The following is a 19,532-nucleotide window of genomic DNA, read 5'->3' on the forward strand; positions in this document are numbered from 1 at the left end:
TGTTATTAAAGTTACAGACTCAACTAACAAAAATCCCTTAAATGTTTTACTCCCTTAAAGGCATACCCACTTTATTCTTCTGAAGGAATGCCACAGTTTCTTTCCTCTCAAAGGTACATCTGAGTCTTTTTTCAGGTGTGAATTTTACTTGCTGCTTATTACTCCCCTGTTTACAAAATATATACAGTAAGTCCCCTACATACAAATGAGTTCCGTTCCGAATGTGCATTCCTAAGTCCAGTTTGTTCGTTAAGTCCAACAAAGTTAGCCTGGGTACCTAACTAACACAATAGGCTGTATAGTACTGTACCGTAATAGGCTTATAATACTTTTCACACAAATAATACATACATTAAAAAAAACACAAAAAACAAAGAAAACACTTTTAATCCTACAGTACAGTACCTTGAAAAGTACAATAGTACGGTACAACAGCCTGCATACAGGGGCTGGCACGCATGTTCGCATCTTTGAAAGTTAGCAACTTGAAGGTTTGTGTGTAGGGGACTTACTTGAATCATATCTCCAACTTATATTTTAAGATTGGATCCCCTCTAGATAAAAACAATATTCTGGAAAGCAGATGATAAGGAATCTTGCGTAGTACTTGTGTATAAAAGAGGACCCAGCCGTGGGCTGATTGATCCTCCTTTGATTCCTCTTACACACAGATCTTGAGTAGTGATGAGTGGCAATACATGTGTATATTACACTGTCCTATCCTAATATATATATAATATCATGCCATATCTCCAGTATATAATGTCAGGTAGTAATATGAGCCAGGAAGAAAAGAGTGTAAATGGGATAGGGAGTGATAAGACATGCTGTCTTCTGTAGGGCGGTTAGGGGAGGCTTCTCTGAGGAGGTGATATTTGCAGAGACTTGTGGGGTAAGAGAGCCATCCAGGCAGCTGTCTGTGGCAAGAATGTTCTGGGCGTAGGGAAGAGCTAGCACTGGATGTCTTGTTAGGGCCTGTGGTCCTCCCAGTGGAGTGGCCACCCTGCCCCTCCTTAGAGTCCCTGCAGGCTCTCAGCTCAGCTGTGTCCCCCGAGGGTCCCCTACACACCACACTGGGGGCCTGAGGCCCTGAGGTGGGCTTGTTCAAGGAATCACCAGGAGTCAAGTGTGTCTGGCGTCCTAGGCAATGAGGTCAGAGAGGTGGCGGTGCCAGTTTTGTGCAGATACACCACATATTGTTTATTCATCTGTTGATGGACATGTGGGTCATTTCCACTTTTTGGCTATTGTGAATAATGCTGCCATGGAATTTGTGTAGGTTTTGTGTGGACACATAGTTTCATTTCTTTTGAGTATATGTATAGGAATGAAATTGCTAGGTCATAGGTTAACTCTGTGTTTAACTCTTTAGAACTGTATCTTTTCAACCACAGCTGAACCATTTTGTGTTCCCACCAGTACTGTGTGAGGGCTTCAGTTTCTCTACATCCTCACCAACACTTGTTATTGTGTCTTTTTTTACTACAGCCATTGTAGTGATTGTGAAGTGGTGTCTGAATGTGGTTTTGATTTGCATTCCCCTAGTGACTAATGGTGTTGAGCATCTTTTCATGTACTTATTAGCTATTTGCCAATAATCTTTTTGGAAAGGTCTGTTCAAATCTTTTGCCCATTTTTATTTGTCTTTTTAGTGTTGAGTAGTAAGATTTATGTATATATTCTGGATACAAACCCCTTATCAGATATGATTTGCAAATATTTTCTCCCATTGTTTGGGTTGTCTTTTCAATCTTGAGAGTATCCTTTGAAGCACAAAAGTTTTTAATTTTGATGAAGTCCAGTTTATTTTTTTTCCTTGGGTGCTTATGCTTTTGGTATCATATCTAAGAAATCATTTTCTAATCCAAAGTCATGAAAAGTTATACTTTATGTTTTCTTCTGAGTTTTATAGTTTTAGCTAGCAATTTTGGTTTTAAACAGCATTTTTTATCCCCCTTTAAATGCATGTCATATGCTTTCCTTTAATATCTTTCACAAAAGGAATAAGCCACTGTCCTTCATTTGAAAAATAAACCAAACCCCTATTCAAGCTGTACAAATAAGAGTGATCAGAAAAGTTTTTTTATACAATTAGTGGTATCAGTTATATAATACTGTTTATTCAACATAAAAATTATCCTCTGTCTCCTACTATCTTCTTTCTCATTTCCTTAATAACTAAAAATTGGGAACTTCTTTGCTCATTTAATTTATTTTCCAAAAGTTTTAAGTAGATAGAATCCAGTAATTTTTAATGTATATACTAAATAGCAGAAATAAATTGATTTAGGGCTGCTTGTTTGGTGTGTCCTAATTAAATTAAGATTGCATATAATATTGCAAGAAAATATTTCAAAATATTTACTTTAAGCATCTTTTTACAAATCACAAATTAACATGTTATTCAAAATATGTTCATGTCAATTCCACGTATTCATTAAAGTGGGTTCCCAAAAACCTGCTAAGCAACATTTCCTTATCCCTTATTCAGTTTTCATATGATCTAGAAACTATGCAATATTTTTCTTAAAATAGTACTTTATCATTTTTCTTATAAAAGTGTTACACACCAGTTTTGGGACTTCCCTGGTGGCACAGTGGTTAAGAAAACGCCTGCGAATGCAGGGGACACGGGTTCGAGCCCTGGTCCAGGAAGATCCCACACGTCACAGAGCAACTAAGCCCATGCGCCACAACTACTGAGCCTGTGCTCTAGAGCCTGCGAACCACAAATACTGAAGCCCGTGCACCTAGAGCCTGTGCTTCGCAACAAGAGAAGCCACTGCAAGGGGAAGCCTGCACACTGCAATGAAGTGTAGCCCGCACTCACTACAACTAGAGAAAGCCTGTGCGCAGTAACGAAGACCCAATATAGCCAAAAATAAATAAGTAAATAAATTTATCCAAAAAAAAAGTTTTACGCCCCAGATTTAAAAGACATTAAAACACAGATAAGCACGGAGAAAAGGTAATTAATCTCCTGAAATCCCACCACCTTTGTCTGTGAGAAAGTGAATTGAACTTGATTTCTGGTTGCATTTTCATTCTTCAACCTCAGAGCCCCAAGAATGAGAGCAGTGTCTTTGGCTGATTGGTTTTTTACTGAAAGTTTTCAGGCAACTGATTTTTGTTCCTTAAACCTGAAGCCCTTGCCACCATTGTTTCTTCGCTGCAGGTTCCACTCCTTTCTGCTCTTTATGGGTCACCCACCTTATGCGATTCGGGAAGTGAACATAAACAAGTTCTGCAGGATCATCAGTGAGTTTGCACTGGAGTATCGCACCACCAGGGAAAGAGTTTTGCAGCAGAAACAGAAACGGGCCAACCACAGAGAGAGAAATAAGACCCGAGGGAAGATGATCACTGATGTAAGTTTCATGAAACCAGTTTCTTTATTTCATTTATTCTGAAAGTCCGATCAACCATAAACCTCTCTACAGGGGCTTCCATGGCGGTCCAGTGGTTAAGACTCCACGCTTCCACTGCAGGGGGCGCAGGTTCAACCCCTGGTCAGGGAACTAAGATCCTGCATGCCGCGCAGCACAGCCAAAAAAAGAAAACAAAAACATAGAACTAAGATATAAATTAAGGATGCGTGGCTGGTGGAGGAACTTTAACCCACCACACAATTAATTAACTTGGTGTGTTGTATGATGCTGTTGACTTTAAATGCTTGATTCCATTTTCAACCTTTGCAATGTGGATAGAATGGAAGAGGAGAAGAAAAAATACAAGAGGCCCGTGTACCGCAAAAAAAAAAAAAAAAAAAAAGATAATGGCACTTATAATAGGAAGACAAATGTACTGATTTGGGAATTGATTCAGGATTTTAATAATCACAATGATACTATGTAACCAATCAGCTGACACATGGACCACCCATTCTAGGCATCCGAATGGAGAAATAATTGATGTGGTTGCTCAAAGACATAATCTGATGGGCTCTTGGCAGTCCCTTGAGTTCGAGGGTATCAGGGTGGAAGGAGAGCCCAGAGGACAGTGAATTCATTCAGCAGGAGTTCCCAATAGCCCCTTGGGGGGGCCCTGCACACTTGCATGCCTCCCCTGCTCCTGGGCTCTTCCCCCGTCTCTTCTACTTCAGCCCTGAGCCCACCCACACCACGGGTGCAGTGGGAAAACATCATATGGGAGATGATTTGTAAGTGGAAGGCAAAGCAATGCTTGAGGATGCCAGAGACAGACAAAGAGACACAGTGCAGATGCCTCTCTAACGTGCCTTTATGAAGCATAGCCCATCTTTATAAATATCTGAGCGTCACATTGCCTCTCGGTGATCCAGGGATTGGATAGGCAAAGGAGTAAGCCATAGGGAGTGGCATCATCCCGGGGTTGCAAACCTGCCGAACCCAAGTCAGGCAGATTTCTTCGGGGAGGAATAAAATCACTTAAGAACTCACTGAGGCTGCCTTCTGTGCCAGACGGGTGTTCACACTGTAGGAGAAACAGAAGACATATGGTTACTATCCACGTTCCTGAGGGTGTAACTTTCTTGGATGCATTACAATTTTGTTACCATTTTAAGGCATTTCTAAGGAGAACCAGGGACTAATCCCCTCACCATTCACCCCACCCTTGATCCCTTGTTTCCTTGGAATTTTCTGGACCCTTAGGGAGTGCTCAGATCACTTTTCTGCAGAAGGGACCCTTTCTACAGACTGTTCTGAAGGCCAGTGCCATCAGCTGAGTCTTCTCTCTCCTCTCCTGAAATCTGGGTTCAATCGGATCTTTAGCTTCCTGGAGGACAGCAACTGAGGAAGCAAACTGAATCCATTTGGGCAAACTATAGGCCACATTTCATTCCAAAGTATTATTTTTAAAAGTTTTAAAAGGGAAGTGCTTATGTTTGTGGAAATGAAACATACTGGAGGGTGAAAAATACAAGACCAATATGCATATGCTTATAGTTATGAAAACACACCAGAATTTCTTGCCAAATTCTTGAGATTTTTTACAGATCCCACTAATTTTTAAGTTCTGTCCTTCTCTGAAAATATTCAGTCTTACTATTTATAAACAGGGGTAAATGTTTCTAGAACTGGATTCAAAAATACTTAAATTCTCACTAAAGTCTGGACAGTGCAGGCTTTTTTAGGGTTCATCCTCAAGGTAGTCCCTGTTTTTAGCGGTCCAAGTGGCACCATTCATGTAGAAAGATTGCCATCTGCTGGAAGATTAGGACACTGTCACCCGAAGCAAAGTACTTAGCTTCAAGTTTTTCCAACTCTCAATTAGGCGCCTATAGTGTGCCCAGCAAGTGGCACAGGGCACCTAGGAAGATGTGAGTGCAATAACAGACAAGCTTGTACCCCAAAGGTGTCATGATCTGGTTAGAAAACAACATATATGCACAACTTAGACCACTGAAAACAAAACCAGGCAATAGAGAATCATGGAGCCCCTGAGCATTAGAGCTGGAAGTGATTTTTAGAGAAAATTGTAGTAAGTCATTTTTAATACAGATGCTGAATAATGATGGTGGAAGTGGTTGCAATTAAACAGAGATGACTTTAGAAAAAACATTATTTTATAAGACAGAGAAGTCTGGGTAAAATCTGAAGACCCTACATTTGTAGCCCCACATCTGCTTTTGTGTGCCTGTCTTTCCTCTTCTTTCTCTGTTTCTGAATATGCAGAAGGCTTCCTTTCTTATAATCCAGGAGCCCTGCCATGTAAGGTTCAGTGAGAAACTAAGTCATTCCTTGTTCCTTGTGGCCCAAGCTAGTTCCAGGCAAAATGGTAACACAGACAAGGCAGCACAAGGTAAGTGTGGCCTTTTCTGCTATCATCACACCCCAGATGGGTGGTGAGAATGCAGGCTGTCCATCCAAGGATTCCCACAGCCCAGCCAAGGACCGTGGTCATCCTGGGTGAGACTTAATCTCTCCCAATGCAAGCTTCCTTTTCTATGAAAAGGAAATGCCAATGACTGGGGGATATCAAGAGGGCTAGAGATTTGTATGTGCAGCACCTTGCATGTGTGCTAATTGCCAAAAAAAAAATGCCAGCCATCTGGTGAAATAAAGAAGCTCTAAGGTTGAAGATGGCAGAGTAGAAGGACGTGCACTCACTCCCTCTTGCAAGAGCACCAGAATCACAACTAACTACTGAACAATCATTGACAGGAAGACACTGGAACGCACAAATAAAGATACCCCACATCCAAAGACAAAGGAGAAGCCACAATGAGATGGTAGGAGCGGCGCAATCACAATAAAATCAAAGCCCATAACTGCTTGGTGGGTGACCCACAAACTGGAGAAACTTATACCACAGAAGTCCACTGGAGTGAAGGTTCTGAGCCCCACGTCAGGCTTCCCAATCTGGGGGTCCGTCAATGGGAGGAGGAATTCCTAGAGAATCAGATTTTGAAAGCTAGAGGGATTTAATTGCAGGACTTGGACAGGACTGGGGGAAACAGAGACTCCACTCTTGGAAGGCACACACAAAGTAGTGTGCACATCAGGACCAAGGGAAAAGAGCAGTGACCCCATAGAAGACTGAACCAGACTTACCTGCTAGTGTTGGAGGGTCTCCTGCAGAGGTGGAGGTGGCTGTGGATCACTGTGAGGACACGGACACTGGCAGCAAAAGTTTTGGGAAGTGCTCCTTGGCGTGAGCCCTCCTGGAGTCCACCATTAGCCCCACCACAGAGCCCTGGTAGGCTCCAGTGTTGGGTGGCCTCAGGCCAAACAACCAACACGGAGGGAACCCAGCCCCACCCATCAGCAGTCAAGTGGATTAAAGTTTTACTGAACTCTGCCCACCAGAGCAACACCCAGCTCTACCCACCACCATTCCCTCCCATCAGGAAACTTGCACAAGCCTCTTAGATAGCCTCATCCACCAGAGGGCAGACAGCAGAAGCAAGAAGAACTACAATCCTGCAGCCTGTGGAACAAAAACCACATTCACAGAAAGATAAACAAGATGAAAAGACAGAGGGCTATGTACCAGATGGAGGAACAAGATAAAACCCCAGAAAAGCAACTAAGTGAAGTGAAGATAGGCAATCTTCCAAAAAAAAATTAAGAATACTGATAGTGAAGATGATCCAGGATCCTGGAAAAAGAATGGAGGCAAAGATTGAGAATGAGTAAGAAATGTTTAACAGAGACCTAGAAGAATTAAAGAACAAACAAACAGAGATGAACAATACAATAACTGAAATGAAAACTACACTAGAAGGAATCAATAGCAGAATAACTGAGGCAGAAGAACGGATAAGTGACCTGGAAGACAGAATGGTGGAATTCACTCTTACAGACCAGAATAAAGAAAGAAGAATGAAAAGAAATGAAGAAAGCCTAAGAGACCTCTGGGAAAACATTAAATGCAACAACATTCACATTATAGTGGTCCCAGAAGGAGAAGAAACAGAGAAAGACCCAAGAAAATATTGGAAGAGATTATAGTCATAAACTTCCCTAACATGGGAAAAGAAATAGCCACCCAGGTCCAGGAAGCACAGAGAGTCCCAGGCAGGATAAACCCAAGGAGAAACATGCTGAAACACATAGTAATCAAATTGACAAAAATTAAAGACAAAGAAAAATTACTGAAAGCAACAAGGGAAAAATGACAAATAACATACAAGAGAACTCCCACAAGGTTAACTGCTGATTTCTCAGCAGAAACTCTACAAGCCAGAAGGGAGTGGCATGATATATTTAAAGTGATGAAAGGGAAGAACGTACAACCGAGATTACTCTACCCAGCAAAGATCTCATTCAGATTTGACGGAGAAATCAAAAGCTCTACACACAACCAAAAGCAAAGAGAATTCAGCACCACCAAACCAGCTCTACAACAAATGCTAAAGGAACTTCTCTAAGTGGGAAACACAAGAGAAGAAAAGGACTTACAAAAACAAACCCATAACAATTAAGAAAATGGTAATAGGAACATACATTTCAATAATTACCTTAAACATGAATGGATTAAATGCTCCAACCAAAAGACACAGGCTCACTGAATGGATACAAAAACAAGACCCATATATGTGCTGTCTAAAAGAGACTCACTTCAGACCTAGGGACACATACAGACTGAAAGTGAGGGGATGGAAAAGGATGCTCCATGCAAATGGAAATCAGAAGAAAGCTGGAGTAGCAATACTCATATCAGATAAAATAGAGTTTAAAATAAAGAATGTTACAAGAGACAAGGAAGGACACTACATAATGATCAAGGGATCAATCCAAGAAGAAGATATAACAATTATAAATATATATGCACCCAACATAGGAGCACCTCAATACATAAGGCAACTGATAACAGCTGTAAAAGAGGAAATCGACAGTAACATGATAATAGTGGGGGACTTTAAGACCTCACTTACAGCAATGGACATAGCATCCAAACAGAAAATTCATAAGTAAACACAAGCTTTAAATGACACAATAGACCAGATAGATTTAATTGATATTTGTAGGATATTCCATCCAAAAACAGTAGATTACACTTTCTTCTCAAGTGCACATGGAACATTCTCCAGGATAGATAACATCTTGGGTCACAGATCAAGCCTTGGTAAATTTAAGAAAATTGAAATTATATCAAGCATCTTTTCTGACCACAACGCTATGAGATCAGAAATCAATTACAGGGAAAAAAATGTAAAAAACACAAGCACATGGAGGCTAAAAATACATTACTAAATAACCAAGAGATCACTGAAGAAATCAAAGGGAAAATTTAAAAAAATACCTAGAGACAAATGACAATGAAAGCATGATGATCCAAAACCTATGGGATGCAGCAAAAACAGTTCTAAGAGGGAAGTTCACAGCAATACAAGCCTACCTCAAGAAATAAGAAAAATCTCAAATAAACAATCTAACCTTACACCTAATGGATCTAGAGAAAGAAGAACAAACAAAACCCAAAGTTAGTAAAGGAAAGAAATCATAAAGATCAGAGTGGAAATAAATGATGTAGAAACAAAGAAAACAGTAGCAAAGATCAATAAAACTAAAAGCTGGTTCTTTGAGAAGATTAACAAAATTGATAAACCGTTAGCCAGACTCATCAAGAAAAGAGGGAGAGGACTCAAATCAGTTAAATTAGAAATGCAAAAGGAGAAGTTACAAGAGACACCAAAGAAATACAAATCATCCTAAGAGACTACTACAAGCAACTCTATGCCAATAAAATGGACAACCTGGAAGAAATGGACAAATTCTTAGAAAGGTATAACCTTCCAAGACTGAACCAGAAAAAAATAGAAAATATGAACAGACCAATCACAAGTAATGGATTTGAAACTCTGATTAAAAATCTTCCAACAAACAAACATCAGAACCAGATGGCTTCACAGGTGAATTCTACCACACATTTAGAGAAGAGCTAACACCCATCCTTCTCAAACTCTTCCAAAATATTGCAGAGGAAGGAACACTCCCAAACTCATTCTATGAGGCCACCATCACCCTGATACCAGAACCAGACAAAGGTACTACAAAAAACCAAAATTACAGACCAATATCACTGATGAATATAGGTGCAGATATCCTCAACAAAATACTAGCAAACAGAATCCAACAACACATTAAAAGGATCATACACCATGATCAAGTAGGATTTATCCCAGGGATGCAAGAATTCTTCAATATACGCAAATCAATCAATGTGATATACCATATTAACAAATTGAAGAATAAAAACCATATGATCATCGCAATAGATGCAGAAAAAGCTTTTGACAAACTTCAACACCCATTTATGATAAAAACTCTCCAGAAAGGGGGCATAGAGGGAACCTACTTCAACATAATAAAGGCCATATATGACAAACCCACAGCAAAGATCATTCCCAATGGTGAAAAACTGAAAGCATTTCCTCTAAGATCAGGAACAAGACAAGGATGTCCACTCTCACCATTATTATTTAACATAGTTTTGGAAGTCCTAGCCACAGCAATCAGAGAAGAAAAAGAAATAAAAGGAATACAAATTGGAAAAGAAGTAAAACTGTCACTGTTTGCAGATGACATGATACTACACATAGAGAATCCTAAAGATGCTACCAGAAAACTACTAGAGCTAATCAATGAATTTGGTAAAGTTGCAGGATACAAAATTAATGCACAGCAATCTCTTGCATTCCTATACACTAGTGATGAAAAATCTGAAAGGTAAAGTAAGGGAACAGTCCTATTTACCATTGCAACAAAGAGAATAAAATACCTTGGAATAAACCTACCTAGAGAGACAAAAGACCTGTATGCAGAAAACTTTAAGACACTGATGAAAGAAATTAAAGATGATACAAACAGATGGAGAGATATACCATGTTCTTGCATTAGAAGAAGCAATATTGTGAATATGACTATACTACCGAAAGCAATCTAGAGATTCAATGCGTTCCCTATCAAATTACCAATGGCATTTTTTACGGAACTAGAACAAATCATCTTAAAATTTGTATGGAGACACAAAAGACCCAGAAGAGCCAAAGCAGTCTGGAGGGAAGAAATGGAGCTGGAGGAATCAGACTCCCTGACTTCAGACTATACTACAAAGCTACAGTAATCAAGACAATATGGTACTGGCACAAAAACAGAAATATAGCTCAATGGAACAGGATAGAAAGCCTAGAGATAAGCCCACGCACATACAGTCAACTAATCTATGACAAAGGAGGCAAGGATATACAATGGAGAAAAGACAGTCTCTTCAACAAGGGGTGCTGGGAAAACTGGACAGCTACATGTAAAAGAATGAAATTAGAACACTCCCTAACACCATACACAAAAATAAACTGAAAATGGATTAGAGACCTAAATGTAAGACCGGACACTATAAGACTCTTAGAGAAATAACATAGGCAGAACACTCTTTGACATAAATCACAGCAAGATCTTTTTTGATCCACCTCCTAGAGTAATGGAAATAAAAACAAAAATGAACAAATGGGACCTAATGAAACGTAAAAGCTTTTGCAAAGCAAAGGAAAGTACAAACAAGACAAAAGGGCTTCCCTGGTGGCTCAGTGGTTGAGAGTCCACCTGCTGATGCAGGGGACACAGGTTCGTGCCCCAGTCCAGGAAGATCCCACATGCCACGGAGCGGCTGGGCCCATGAGCCATGGCCACTGAGCCTGTGCATCCGGAGCCTGTGCTCCCCAACAGGAGAGGCCACAACAGTGAGAGGCCCACGTACCACAAAAAAAAAAAAAAAAGACAAAAAGACAACCCTCAGAATGGGAGAAAATATTTTCAAACGAATCAACGGACAAATAATTAATCTGCAAAATATATAAAGAGCTCATGCAGCTCAATATTAAAAAACCAACCCAATGAAAAAGTGGGCAGAAGACCTAAATAGACATTTCTCCAAAGAAGACATACAGATGGCCAAGAAGTACCTGAAAACCTGCTCAACATCACTATTAGAGAAATGCAATGAAAACTACAGTGAGATATCACCTCACACCAGTTAGAATGGGCATCTCAGAAAATGTACAAACAACAAATGCTGGAGCGGGTGTTGAGAAAAGGAAACCCTCTTGCACTGTTGGTGGGAATGTAAATTGATACAACCACTATGGAGGTTCCTTAAAAAACTAAAAATAGAACTACCATATGACCCACCAATCCTACTACTGGGCAGGTACCCTGAGAAACCATAATTCAAGAAGAGTCATGTACCACAATGTTCATTGCAGCTCTATTTCCAATAGCTAGGACATGGAAGCATCCTAATTGTCCATCGACAGATGAATGGATAAAGAACATGTGGCACATATATGCAATAGAATATTACTCAGCCATAAAAAGAGATGATATTGAAGTGTTTGTAGTGAGGTGGATGGACCTAGAATCTGTCATACAGTGTGAAGTAAGTCAGAAAGAGAAAAACAAATACCGTATGCTAACACATATATATGGAATCTAAAAAAAAATTGGTCATGAAGAACCTAGAGGCAGGATGGGAATCAAGATGCAGACCTACTAGAGAATGGACTTGAGGATACGGGGAGGGGGAAGGGTAAGCTGGGACAACGTGAGAGAGTGGCATGGACATATACACTTCCAAATATAAAACCGATAGCTAGTGGGTAGCAGCCACAGAGCACAGGGAGATCAGCTCGGTGCTTTGTGACCACCCAGAGGCATGGGATAGCGAGGGTGGGAGGGAGGGAGATGCAGGAGAGAAGAGATATGGAGATATATGTATATGTATAGCTGATTCACTTTGTTATAAAGCAGAAACTAACACACCATTGTAAAGCAATTATACTGCAATAAAAAAATAATATAAAAAATAAGAAAAAAAAAGATGTGGTACATATATACGATGGAATATTACTCAGCCATAAAAAAGAACAAAATTGGGTCATTTGTAGAGACGTGGATGTATCTAGAGACTGTCATACAGAGTGAAGTAAGTTAGAGAGTGAAAAACAAATATCTTATTTTAACGCATATATGTGGAACCTAGAAAAATGGTACAGATGAACTGGTTTGCGGGGCAGAAATAGAGACACAGATGTAGAGAACAAACATATGGACACCAAAGGGGGAAAGTGGTGGGGGTGGTGGTGGTGGTGGGATGAATTGCGAGATTGGGATTGACATGTATACACTAATATGTATAAAACGGATAACTAATAAGAACCTGCTGTATAAAAAAATAAATAAAATTCAAAAATTCAAAAAAAAAAGCTCTAAGTTTAAAAAAAAAAAGTCATCTCTTGTCACAAGGCCATTTGCCTAGAGGCAGTGCAGAACTGGAAGCATTTTATCATTTCGGCTCCCAAAAGTTTAGTCAGTTCTCAAAAACCTGTACCTGATTTGCTGGCCTGGCTTGTAACCTCAGTGGAAGCACAAGTTAAATTGAGGGTGTGTTTGATTCAAAATTATGAAATTGACATGACTTTCACCCTCAATTTATTTTTGGAAAAGGGATATTGTATTTAGTTACTTAAAGCAGTTTGTCTGGTGATAATTAAAAGAATGGCGTGTCAGTTCAGACAGCCTCCATGAAGGACAGGTAAGATTTTAAAAAGAACTGAATTTCATGTTTCTGAGGAAAGTGTAATAGGACCTGTTCTGCCCGGCAGTTTTCCCACTTGTCCTGTCTGGCCTGTCTGTAGAAGGATTCATGGGGACCCAGACCCAGCAGCCTGGGAAGGGAGAGGTCCAGCACTTGGGATGAGAGGTGGGGATGACAGCTGATGGATGGAAACAGGCAGAGGGAAGCTGGTAAACTTGCTGAGGTCCTGATTGCTGGCAGGTCGTGGTTCCACAGAGCATGGCCAGCTGAGTGGCAGGGCACAGAGTGAGGTCTGTAATGGTCAGGGGACCAGGTAAGCCGGTTATCATCCTCCTAGGCAGCCTCAGGAGACGGGCCTGGGGCTCCAAGTCCCTCCTGACTTTGGTCAGGACCGGTCCTGGGGCTCTCGGAGAGAATGTCCAGACAGGAGGGCTTCTCAGGCAGGGCTCAACAGCTCCCAAATCAACAGGGTGCACCCTGCTTGTGGTGGCTGAATTCTTTATTTGGAATTTGATGTGACAGTCAGATGATCTCATCTTTGCTGACTTCTGTGCCTTCTAAGAATCCCCTCTGTCTTTCCCATCCTGTCCTGTCCTGTCTTTTCCTCTCGAGTAGACTGATGAAGAAGATGAAGTTGAGGTAGGATGTTTATAAACACAAAGAATGCCACGTGTGACCTTCGCAAGCGTGCTGTGGAATCTAACCTGACATAAGCAGCATGAAGTGTCAGCCCTGTTCAGTGCTTTAAACCTTGCATGACTGTTTTCTGCTGGGTTTCCATGTGATCACTAACCCCCTTACACGGGTCCTCATCATGATGTGTGTGCCAGGGATGGACTGAAAGGTAACTGCATTTTCCAAGCTGTCCCTGAGTTCCAGGCCCTGTCAAAAGTGGCAGGGTCAGCAGATCTCTTCCTACTGCTGGACAAATGGACAGAGGGGTGGGATGGGCAGCAGCTCCTCCCCCTGACCCTGGTGCAGATGCCAGAACCGGAGACCAAGGCAGGGCTGCTCAGCCCTGAAGGATGAGGCAGGAGCTGTGCAGATGGTACAAGTCATGGATGTGTCCCAGGCTCTAGCACCAGGGCTGAGACACTGGATAAAAAGAGGGAGCCAGAAGTCTCTGGAGCTGCCCTTTGCAAACATTCTAACTGACTTTTTATTTTTCATCCAGATGTTTGGCATTGTGTGCATATAGCCCGATATTCTAGCATACCTCTTGTAAAACATATATGCTGTCTTTGTTCAGCTAGAATTAGAGAATATCATCATGTGAGTGTAATGCTTGTGAAAACAACTAAATTTTTGACACAAGGAGAAGTAGTGACTGTTGCCAAACTCAGTTTCAGCATGAATTTCTGTGCCATGTTCTGATCTGGGCCCTGAATCAAAGCCTTTTGGGGCCTTTGGCAAGTCACTTAATCTTGGGCGGCCTCAGTTTCCTTCTCTGTAAAGTGAGGTGGGACTAGTTCTGCAAAAGTCCTTCCCGACTCCTAACATTGTATGATTCTGTAACTGAATCCCACTTTTAAACTTCTAGCATCTTAAGTGATATATGAGAAACTTCTAACTGCTTTCTGGCACTACGTTTTAATAAATAAATCTCACTATATTTGATAAACAAGCATATTTCAATGCTCCTATCAAGGCTGTGGTGTTAGAAACAGATCTGGTTTCTGAATTTTTCCCAGAGTTGAGGTCTGTTGCCCTTTGCTGGCTCCCACTGAGGGGATCTGCAGTGAGCTGGGAGACCCACTACCTGGAGGGATGGGTGTGGTCCTTCTGGGGCCAAGGCTTCTCTTTCTGATAAGAGAACTTCCTGGATATGCAGATGCTTTGTCATTAGTTCATTGACCCCTCATTGACTGCCATCACTAACTTGTCTGCAGAATGCACGTAAACAAAAGACAGAGAAGAGAAGGCTTTCCTCAACTAAAGGTTTTCTAAGCTTCAGTTGGCTTTTAGTCACCTCACGCCCTAACCCCCCTTGCTCTTGCAGTCTGGCAAGTTCTCCAGCGGTTCCCCGGCGCCGCCGAGCCAGCCACAAGGCCTGAGCTATGCCGAGGATGCTGCCGAGCACGAGAACATGAAGGCTGTGCTGAAAACCTCGTCCCCTGCCTTGGAGGATGCCACCCCCGTGCTGGGCGTCCGCACACGCAGCCGAGCAAGCCGAGGTAATGCCCTCTTCCAGGGTAGCCACCCCGTGGTGTCAGTCCCCGCCACAGGGTACAGATTACTGTGCCCAGGAAGTGGCCGCTCAGGGCCGTCCACTCCCCAGGGTTCTCCGTGCTGACGTCATCACACTTTCCTTCACTCATACCTTTGTGACCCACCTTCAGTAGCTTCATCTCAAAAACAAGCAACCCTTCCCAAAAGCACAAATTAATTCGAACAAGAGGAATTAGTATTGTGAACGAATCCTCATGGGTTAAAGCCCCCAGGCCAAATTGAGCCAGCCATTTATTCTTGTAAATAAGGTCTTATTGGAACACAGCCACCCTTCCTTCTGTGTGTGTGTTGTCTAGGTGCTTTTGCACTGCGGTGGCAGAGTTGAGGGGTTGCGACAGAGACTACAGGGACCATAGAACCTAATGTTTTTACTCTCAGGCGGGGTACAGAAAAAGTTTGATGGCCCTTGGATTAAAACGCTATCCCTTTTTGCCTTTGAAATCCTCGGAGGCAGAGAGGAAACTAAAACTTCAAGATTGTAAAGACAGATAAGAGTTTCCAGGTTTGTTTCATAACCTGGAAGGGATTTTTGTTTTAATTAAGAATTGAGATGCACTTTGCATCTGAGAATGTTTACCCATATTTCCCTGGTCTAGTCTGATGCCACATGAACCTTCCTAAGTTTCCTGGCTGCCTGCAGGATCCAGCCCACGCAATTCATGCTGTTGTTTGAGGTTCCCTGGGGTCTGGTCCCCTCCTGGCTCCCACACTTGGCTTTCACTCAGCCCCACATTGTGGGCAGTGCCCTACTCTGCACACACTGTGTCTGCCTGAGCCCCTGCCGTTGCTCATCCCATCCCCTCTCCTCTGCCTGTCCCCTTTTCACCTCCAGAATCCACCTCCTCCGCGTTCTCTGCCTTGCCACGTACTCCTGAGACCCCAGTTTAGGTCTCAAGAACTTACAAACTTTATAACTAAAGAGGATGAACTCCTGGAGGACCAGCTTTGTCCTCTTGGTGTTTGCTTAGCACACAAGCTAGAAGAAACCATGTATTTATTGCCCAAATTGGAATGCTTTAGTGTGTAAAAGGGGTTCAAGTATTAATTACAGTGGGAAAATAAGTACAACTCTTCAGTCTGGGTGAACTGGATCGTGGGTTACCTTACACGTCACAGAACCTCAGTAACGAATGAGTGTGTGCAGCGCCCATCACGCCCTTGCTAGGCTCCAGCGAACATCCAGGCTCACAAGATGTTAGAAAGGCAGCCAAGATCTAGAGGGCTGTGATCTGGAGAAACTCCTGAGAAGACCCATCAGTGACTTCTATCTAGCTTTGCTGACTGCCTTTTTTTTTTTTTAATTTTAATTTTGCTGTTGTCAACTATGTTAAGTATTAAAAAATGATGATAGGAATAACAACTTTAACATAAAAGAAAAAACAAAGGCAGTTCCAGGTTTTCTTTGACAGGAAGGGGGTCACGTGGTGCATATGGTTTCTTGTAGCTTCTTGTGAACCAAGGGCCACAAGCTGCTCTAGAGGAGGAGGGTTGAAGGGGCTTCCAGGCTGAGTTCTAGGTCCATAAGGTTTACGCGGGATTCCCAAGTGGAGCTGCACTTCAGGCTATTTTATAAATGACCAAATGTTTTTCTTATTTCACGTGAGCACAGTGTCACTGAATCTAGGTCCTTCTCCTCTTCTTAACGTTGGACCTTTAACAGGGCTTTTACTCTGTGATATACAGCTTCAACTATGGCGGGAAAAGGGCCGCCTCCACCCACCCTTCCCCAGTGTTATCCTGACTGAGACACAGATGATAAGTAGAAAAGTCATCCCTCCCTCCTACTACAGTCTTGATTCCCAGACTATACCCCAAATACATGCAGGTATTATTATTACATCAAAGAATCACAGATTAGATTCTCTGGGATTTGGTCTTTCCAAACCCTCTGACTTTTAAGTAGTTTTGGATGTGGAATTAGGGAAAGAAAATAAATTCGATTTGGCAATGCAAAGGCAACCTTTTGGTGACCAACATCAGACAGACGCAGCTGTGACAAACCACAGTCCTGAGCACTTCGTGTGGGATATTCTGACTGTCTGGTTTTCTATGTGGAAAGAAAGGTGCCCTCTTCTTGGCAAGTGCTGTCTATAAAACGCCTCCATTCCTCAGAAAAACCAAGAAGTGACAGGAGAGAGTGTGTAAATAACACAGAATATAAGAGGAGAGAAGAAAGTGGGGAAGGTCAGAAGTTGAAGAAAATTATAGCATTAAATGCTGAGCAGTAGTGACTGTCAGTCTAGACAAAGTGTAAAACAGGGATAAAAATAAAGCAGCTTTGCAGTGTTGGGGGATATGGGGATGGGAATCACTGGTCTCCCAAAAGGCCTAGGACATCCCATGCATGAGTCTGTCTGTGCCTCAGCAGCTCTTGCAGGCTTTGTCTGCTAGACTAACCGTGGACACCAGGAGATCAAGGGCAGCATTAGTACCTGCGCCACAGTGACCCCAGCCATCAGGAGTCTTGAGCCACTGTCCCTTGGTGGATGCAAGGGTAGTGCAATGAAAGCCACCTTGGGAGATGGAATCCAGTATCTCTAATGGAACATAATATGCTGTGCTAATTTTAAAAGAGAAAATAGAAAATCCTTCCTGACTGGAAAGGGCAAAGAGAAAAAGATATTTCTGGGTTTGTACAATATGGATTCCTTTTCACTAACTGATGAAAGGAATTAGAAAGGAAAGCTGTTCAGTTTCTCTGCACATGCAGAGACTTCTGCTTCCAGGTGGCATGTCGTAGGGAGGAACAAGCCACCACTCCTGCCGCCATAACCAGAAACTTTAATAAAATAACAAAAGCTTTCTCTCAAAACCCATCAGGGAACAAGACTTTCTCTCAAAATCCATCAGGGAACTGTGAAAGGGAAGAGGACTAGACAAACTAGAATTCTAGGTGAGCTGAGAGCACCTCTCTAAGAGCATTTGCCAAGTCTGGGCACAGGCTGAGAACTGGACTTGCCATGCACAGAGTGACTTTAATAGTAAAGAGAAGCCAGCAGGACTTCTAGTGGTCATGTGAGCTGGCGTAAGAGGTTGGAGCTAGAGGAGCTTCAAATGCAGACAGTTTTCTCCATGAGACATTTGCTAAGTGCTGGGGCAGCGTGGGGAGGGGGAGACTGGGCCAGAAAGGCTGCAGGAAATCTCCTACAGTCTTGAAGTTCTGAGGAAACAAAGACAAGCTAGAGTAAGTGCCTTCAACAAGTGCATACAGATAGTTAAAGACAGAATATTTAAAGACAGAGGTGGACTGATACTCAATGAAAACTGCTATCTGGCCCCAACCTTGCTCAGTCCTTCACTGTGTCTGCTTAACAGGAAAGGGTAAAGACTGGAGAAAAATGACACCGACTTCAGTCTCTGCATTCTTTTCTACACAAAGTCCAGTGCGTAGTCAAAATTATGAGCCAAGAGAACATGAAAACATGGCTGACAAGAAGAAAAGTAGAGCAGCAGATCCACAGGTGATCCAGATGTTGAAATTTGCAGGCAAATTTAACCATTTATAAGTGTTAACGAAAATAAAGGAAAATAGAGACAAATTGATTAAAAGGTTGAAATTTATAAAAAAGAATCAAATGGAAATTCTAGAACTGAAAAAAAGAAAGATCTGAAATGATTAACTGATATCATGGGTTTAACAGCAGACTGGTCCCAGCAAAAGAGATTAGTGAATTCAAACAACACGGGTTAATAGAAAATGTACAAACAGAACCATGGTGAGAAAAAATAGAAAAAATGGAACAAAATGTAAGAGATATGTGGGACACAGTCTAATGGTCTAATGTGTCTGTAACTGGAGTACCAGAAAGAAAAGATGGGTAAGAAGAAAAATTAAAGAAACAATGGCTGAGAATTTTCCAGAGGCTCATGATAGATATCAACCCACATATTTAAAATACGTAACAAACCCAAGGAGAATAAATGCAAAGAAAACCACATCTAGGCATACCATGGACAAACTGCCAAAAACCAAAGATATAAATAAAATCTTTAAAACAGCCAGAGAGAAAAGAATGTCCTTTCTAAGGAGCAACAGTAAGAATGATGACTCACTGTTGACAGAAGCTATGGAAGTCAGAAGAAAGTGGAATGGCATCTTTAAATTGCCAAAAAGAGAACTTTCTAACCTAGAGGTCTATACCCAGGGAAATTCTTTCAGAAACAAATGTAAGCGTTTATTACATTAATATAATATCTATTTGGATATAATTATTTTCCTTTTAGACTATTTCTTTAAGTTAGATTTTTAAGGGAAAAATTAGTTACAGTGTTTTCTTTCAAACTAC

At 41.6% G+C, this 19,532-nt stretch overlaps 1 protein-coding gene across 6 annotated transcripts in view; it reads left to right on the forward strand.

The window, feature by feature from the left end:
• FHOD3 (formin homology 2 domain containing 3) overlaps positions 1–19,532 on the forward strand; it is a 495,977-nt gene that overhangs the window by 461,823 nt on the left and 14,622 nt on the right. For all 6 annotated transcript variants that reach the window (XM_082640045.1, XM_082640046.1, XM_082640047.1 and 3 more), the window contains 2 exons: positions 3,176–3,368; positions 15,017–15,191. In XM_082640045.1, coding sequence (XP_082496171.1) covers positions 3,176–3,368; positions 15,017–15,191 — 368 coding nt within the window. The remainder of the gene's footprint in view (positions 1–3,175; positions 3,369–15,016; positions 15,192–19,532) is intronic.

Source organism: Mesoplodon mirus (assembly GCF_964341445.2).
Source record: "Mesoplodon mirus genome assembly, chromosome: 13".
In the NCBI taxonomy this organism is placed as follows: domain Eukaryota; kingdom Metazoa; phylum Chordata; class Mammalia; order Artiodactyla; family Ziphiidae; genus Mesoplodon; species Mesoplodon mirus.